The 6,653-nt window shown below is 42.1% G+C and overlaps 1 protein-coding gene across 4 annotated transcripts in view; it reads right to left on the bottom strand.

Annotated features, from left to right (window-relative positions):
- Window positions 1-889: 889 nt before the first annotated feature.
- The window catches only part of ULK2 (unc-51 like autophagy activating kinase 2), an 84,651-nt gene continuing 78,887 nt past the window's right edge, over window positions 890-6,653 (bottom strand). For all 4 annotated transcript variants that reach the window (XM_042967730.1, XM_042967729.1, XM_042967731.1 and 1 more), the window contains 3 exons: window positions 6,438-6,595; window positions 4,019-4,154; window positions 890-3,099 (listed from right to left, as the gene is read on the bottom strand). In XM_042967730.1, coding sequence (XP_042823664.1) covers window positions 3,041-3,099; window positions 4,019-4,154; window positions 6,438-6,595 — 353 coding nt within the window. In that variant the 3' untranslated portion in view covers window positions 890-3,040. The remainder of the gene's footprint in view (window positions 3,100-4,018; window positions 4,155-6,437; window positions 6,596-6,653) is intronic.

Raw genomic sequence — 6,653 nt, 5'->3', positions numbered from 1 at the left:
CACTCTCCCACAGGCAGTCCTCTCACAAGGGCTTTGATAAACAAGGAAGAGACGCGAGCAGGTCCCGAGAGCTTCCGTGGCTGAAGATTCACGGGTCCGGGCCCCAGAGGTGAACCGTCTCAGGGCCGCGTGGAGATGGGCGCAGACGCTTCGAAAACGCACCTCTCGGTGGAGGGAGGACATCACGCTCCCCGAGCAGATCCTCGCTGTCGCCGACACCAGCAGGCAACCCTCCTGGAGCCACACACCGCACTTTATCTCAGAAAGGATTTAAGACGGTCTGTAGAGACTCCATGCGTGGGAGGTCGTCCTGCAATCACTTCTGTCACCTCAAGGCCTTCCTAGATACCTGAGTCAATGGCTTCATGTCCACTATGTCCCCGCTCAGCTTCTCCCTTGTGGCCCTGTGGAGACTGCGGAGGACCCAGCCCCGCCAGGAAGCTCCTCTCCAGGGCTCCGGCAGAAACAAGACCATTGCTGCCTCGACTGTTCCTCTGGGCGGGGATAAGGGCGCGTGGACTGTGGGAACCGTTAGGTCCAGGACAGAGGTGCCGTTATAAAGGCAAACTCTTCCAGCGGGAAGAGCTGGTTAGCAAATTCACCGAGCAGGCCTCTGTTTACATGCGTGTGCTCAGTAACTTCCCACGTTATGCCTTCAATACGGGTGTCAACCCATGGGTGTGTAGACTGGCCCATTTCTAGCGTATGAAACAGATGATACGGAATTAAAAAATACTCGTGGAAACATAAAGCATTTATTATTGCTATAATCAAGGCAAGATCTCTGAAAACAACCGGCCTTGAAAATGGAAGTAGAATCAGAACCGTTATTCATGAGTTTACAGTTTGTTCTTTGCTGTTCAGACTTCACGGTTTCACACACAGCATCTATCACAAGACGGACCTTTATTATACGAGAGGAGGAAGAATGAACTTGGAAGTCACAAAGCATGGCTTAACTACCTCACTAGTTACCTGACTTCAGACACATCACTTACTTGCTGAGAACCTGTTTCATCCTGTTTAAAGAAAAAAATAAAAAAAATAAAAAAATAAAGGACAGGGCGGAGGGGCCAGAAGGAACCCAGCCCCTTGGACGATCTACTGAGAGAACGCGGCTGATAACTACGAGAAGGTGAATGAAACTGCTCGGTATGCTTGAAGAAATTACACAAACTAGAGTGTCCCTAATACCAGTGCTCGTCACCCCCGCAGGGAGGCGCAGGAGTCCTCATCACGTAGTCTACATGCCTGGCAGCCTGCGTTGACAGTCCCCGAGCATCGGAAATCTTGGGGCAGGACAAAGGATATGAGCGACCAAGCCTCCAAACTCACTGAGGAAGGAGCTGGCTTGACAAGCCACGTAATACGGACCCAGCTTGGCCCCAGAAACACTTTGTCACTTTTATTTTACCTCAATATACATCTGTACAGGCAATAATAAAAAGGCTATTACACAACAATTCAGGGAGTTTTACCTAGTTTCAAGAATAATGCATATGCAGTTACAAATGGGAGGTAGAAACACTGTATTAAAGACCTAAAAATACAAACATCATATAAATAAATGTTCAAATTAAGTGCTGGAATTTCATACAGATAAATAAGGTAAAAATTACATTACTTCGTCAAAGTAAAAGAAAAACCATGTTTTTGTTTGTCTTTATCAGTACGCTAAAGTCAGATTAATGCCAAAGAGCTTCTGTGCAATTTGTCAGAGTTCAGATTATATTATCTAAAAGGATAAAGATATAAGGATTAAAAGTGGAGAATGTTTATTCAAGTATTCAAGCAGGTGAGTAAAAGAAATCAAACAATATACGACGTAGGAACGGTTTCTGGAAGGATGTTAACTGCCCGCATTCTCCACGTCTAGCTATCTGGTGACTAGCTATCTGGTGAACTGCCAGGATTAACGTGAAAAATACACATTAGGCTGGAGAGAGAGCTGCCCATTTTCCTAAGAGAAAACAAACCTCATTTTCCACTAACTTCACGTAGAAACTCCACATCACTAACAAGCCTTTAGGTCGCCAACTTTGTTGTGGCCCGGCTAAAATTCTTGAGAGTCTCCCGATTGATACTCTTTCTAATACTGCCCAAATAAACCTAGCCTTTAGTAAACGTAGAGATCACAGGCGTCGATGCACATTCTGCATGCACGGTAAAAAATAAAACCAAAGGCAAACGACCAGCAACTCAAAAATACCACTGAGAAAATCTGTTACGTGTGGATGAACAGGTTAAAAAAATGCAACGGTCCACATGAACACAAGTTTTTACCGTTTAAAAGTCCACTAGACATTACATGTGAATTCTGGGAAGGGTGTGTGTATAGAATATAATCAAGTAAAATATTTTAAACGAGTCCATTGTGCCTCAGTTAGTTTTAAATTGCAAAATCCAATGCACAGTTGTTTTAATAAATTAGTGCAATATGAAAGATTTTGGAAGAGTAACATGTGTCCATATTAGATCAGATGGAAGATTTCACAATTTCTTCCAAGAGCCTTCTTTCAGCTGGTTCTTAAGCTATTTCCTCCTGAGCTGTTTAAGGATGCGTGCTCAGATTTAGACAAACCTACCCCAGATATCAAACTGCCCGGATGAGATGTAGATTTTTTTTTTTCTTTTTACTTTTATACCTCAGTAAATACATGGGATTTCACACATTGCTCTGATGAACGAGTAAAGAGCCACTCATTTTGTTCCCCTCTTAATCGTCTTTAAGAATAACTGCACTGATAGTTCTATTTCTAAGGTACGTTTATTTACCAGGTTCGAACCGAGAGCCAAGTGGAATACTCTTGCTGCTGCTTCTACAAAGAAAAGGGGAAGGGGTGTCGTCTCCGATAAGGCAGATTTCCTACAAGTATGTAGTTTTGGATTGTTCTTCCTTTGTGAAGTCACTCCTTGCTCTTTGGTAGTCACCAGGTGAGAAACTACGGTTTCCTGGAGATGGGGAACCAGAACCCGAGCTGTCATCCCAAACTTCTCTCCTCAATTCCACCACTGGTCCAGGGGCCGGACCGGCTGCCGCTCACAGGGTCGCGGTGCTACAGCAGAGTGCTGACAATCTTCTCTCAATACTAGTTTTATCTAGAAATAAAGTAAATTCAGAGCAAAAGTCATTTCTGTTTTCAAACCCAAGGGCAGAACAAATGAAAAAAAAAACAAAAACAAAAACAAAAACAAAAACAAAACCACTTTCCACCTACATCCTTGTCTCTGTTCTATCTTTGCCCCAAAGTGAACCATTCTGAAGATTTTTTCTTCTTTCTGCCTGATAATTGTTTAGATATAATGTCTAGCTCAGTGATGCACAGGAGCAAAATGTAGGTTAGCACGTCAAATAAAGAAAATTTAGGTTTTAATAGCTAGCTTGCTCACAACTGCACATAATTTTAGAATTGCAGTCCCCTTGAGGCTCTTCAAAATGTGGTGTGACCACATATGCTCCCAAGCCCCTCCTCAAACACCAGGGCTTATACTCCACAAATGGTATCATCATCCTGGCACTCTCTAAATCTCCACTCTGTTGTCTATACCAGATCTGGGGTACGTAGGATCTTCATAAAGTTCTTTTTTTTTTTTTCTTTCACAATTTTTGAGAGGAGAGAGAGCACTAGTGGGGGAGGGGCAGAGAGGGGGGAGAGACAGGATCCGAAGCAGGCTCTGCGCTGAAGCCCACAGGGCTTAAAATAGTTGCATGTATTATTATTTAACAAAAACAGAGTTCTCTACATACACAAACATACATCTTCCAACACGGTAATGCGGTATAAAAATCAAAAGCCATCAATCATTACATTATAAGCACGATCTCCGTTCCTCAAACAACTCTCTCATCTTTTAGAAGCAGCAGCAGACCGCAGTAAGAATCAATGACTTGCCCAAAGTTGGAAAGCCAAGATTCAAACCCAGGCAGTACGACTCCAAACTCCAAGCTCTTCCTGCTGCACCCGTAGGAGGCAACTCAGCTGCAATCAATAACACACCACTTTCCAAGTCAACTTACATTTATGTACGTTTTCAATATCTGCAGGGTCCTGGAGGATCTTCGTTAGGCCTTCCAAAAGAAGGGCTGCCTTATGATAGCGATAAACAATATCTTCTGTCTGCTGAAACATCTCATCCAGGGCTGCAGACTGAACCTGAAGCCAAGTCAGCAAGAGCAAGGAGATTCTCAACTTTTCCACGAAAATACACATCCATCTGGGCAATGCAGCTTTAAATGATATCTAACACATTTTGACGAGATGATATAATCTACCAAACTATACAAAACTTACTCATAAGACTCATCAGATGAGCAGTGTAAAGGAGCTTCTCGATGAAAGTTACTTCGCCTTCAAACATAATCCCGTACTCAGAGAGATTCATGACTCAACATTTATACTTCTAAATTGGCTCTTCTACGGCTACACTAAAAAGTTTATTGTAAACATATACTCTGACACTAGGGCAACCTGACATTTCATTAAGGTAGATTTTGTTATAATAAGATAATTAAATGGTGGTAAAAGTCATTTAATAGCTTCCTTTAGCCAAAGAACTTTCTGGCGTAGTCGCCCATTCACTCAGGGGTGTTTACAAGTGCCAAGCGCTGCACATACCACGAAGGAGAACTCACAGTCTGGAGGGACACACAGGCCTGACAACATGGCTTGCTCATTCCAAGAGACACGTGGCTGTGTAGGAGGAAGCCCCGAGATGGGACGGAACACATACCGGGCACATCTAACCGCCCCTTGGCACGCGGAGATTAGGGAAAGCCTCCAGGAAGTGGTGTGTAGGCTGAGTCATAAAGGAGTAGAGGTGATGAGAAAGGTGGGCAGGGGCTTTCCAGAAAGAGGAGACTGTAGTATTATGCACAGGTCATGACTATTTGAGAAGTCTTCTCAATGGTATTCTGATTTCCTTGTTAAAAAGTAGACGACAGGCCCAAAATGGCACCACTTAGGCCAAGTCAGTAAGCCAGGACATAATACCTCACCTGACTGCAGTTCCAATACCCCAGGTATGTAACCTCGAACCAGTCAACATGGCATTTCCTGGTCAGCACTAGGAAATTTACTGATTGACCCCTTCCTTCCCCACTTCAGTTTCCCTTAAAAGGGCAACTTTGCCTAAACAACGCATTCCTTGCTAACTAATTCCTTTCCTCTTTTTTATTACCCCCTTCTCCCTTCAAACACCTTTGTTTTATTTAGCTCAGTAAAGCTCTCCTCTACTTGCTAGATGAAATGCTGCCTGATGCATGAATCATTTCACAAAAGCCAATTAGATCTTCAATTTTACTTGGCTGAATTTTGTTCTTTAACATTCTCTTCAGTCATTAAAAGCCGGGACTGCCAGTAACCCAGTATCCTGATGTGTACTTGCCGATATCTGTTTCTTTCAAAAAATACTTGAAAGCCACTTACAATAAAACAAATAAAATGGGTACAGAAAATCCATTCTGAAAAGGATGAAGAAATAACTAAACATGGTGCTAATATCACGAAGTTTGCTGTGCAGCCGGGGCAAAAGGAGGGACTTATTCAAGTTACGCTGCTCTTGTTATCAGAAAAGGAAGAACAGCCAAACTCCTCAGGAGAGGACATTTTTCTTGGCCCCAAGTTTTAAAAATAATTTATCATATGAAGTCTCAAACCGGTATAGAGTGATGCAATGCCTATTATTCATATCAATAGTTTAGAGCAAAATAATGTATGTTCTGCTTATCAACAGTTTATACTCCAAAGTCATTTTCATTTGACTTTTGATAATGGCTTGCGGAATAAGGCCAAGGGTAACATAACCGTACAATTCAAAGCAGACATATTCTGCGGGGAGGAGGTAGATTTATTATGTTAATGTGGCAAAAATGAGATTGCTCAATAATTTTTTCCCCCACTAAACTACTTAACTAACAGTCTCTAATTTCATCACTACTTCAGAGCAACTTTTCCCCCATGAGATAGAAACAAATTATTTCCAATAGTAGACCCAAATAATTTGAAAAGCAGATTTTACTTTGTGTCTATACTTCAGTAAGGTCAGTAAGTGGAATCTGGGCACGTGGACTTTTGAGGACTGGTAAACAGAGCGGTATTTTTCCTAATGTTTTATTATGCCAGAATTTCTTAGACAGTACAAAATGCAGAAACAGATCCAGCCAAAGCGTTTAGATGCAAAGTATAAGAAGATTAGATCATGCCTAAGGTTAGCAATTTTTAGGAGGTACAATAACACTTCACCAAATGCGGTAACCAACGTTATTCAATGTGTCACCTGTGCTCATGAAGTCCAAGTCCTCCTTTAGTAAGAGGCTATCACCGTGTTTGGGACTTGGGAGCAGTCAAGGGCACAAACTCTTTTTAAAACGATAAGGTCAAGCAGGTATTCAACTCAAAAGATACTCTTAAATAATGTTAAACCGTAGAAAGGGTTACCATTTCTACAGCACAATTATAGATGAGTTTCTCTGCAGTCACGCTGTTGATTTCATCAATAAATCTCTGTTTGTCAGAGAAGAAGCGAGTCAGCTCTTCCGTAAGTTTCTTGCACATGGTGATGCAGAATTTGTATCGTTCATTCAAATTCTTGACAACTGAAAAGAAGTTGAGATGAGAATTTTATTTTTCCTCCACAAGTAAAGTCACAGTGAC

The sequence above is a fragment of the Panthera tigris genome, chromosome E1 (assembly GCF_018350195.1).
Source record: "Panthera tigris isolate Pti1 chromosome E1, P.tigris_Pti1_mat1.1, whole genome shotgun sequence".
Taxonomy (NCBI): Eukaryota; Metazoa; Chordata; class Mammalia; order Carnivora; family Felidae; genus Panthera; species Panthera tigris.
Note: the sequence above shows the minus strand (reverse complement) of the source record. Positions and strands in the feature narration are given on the sequence as shown.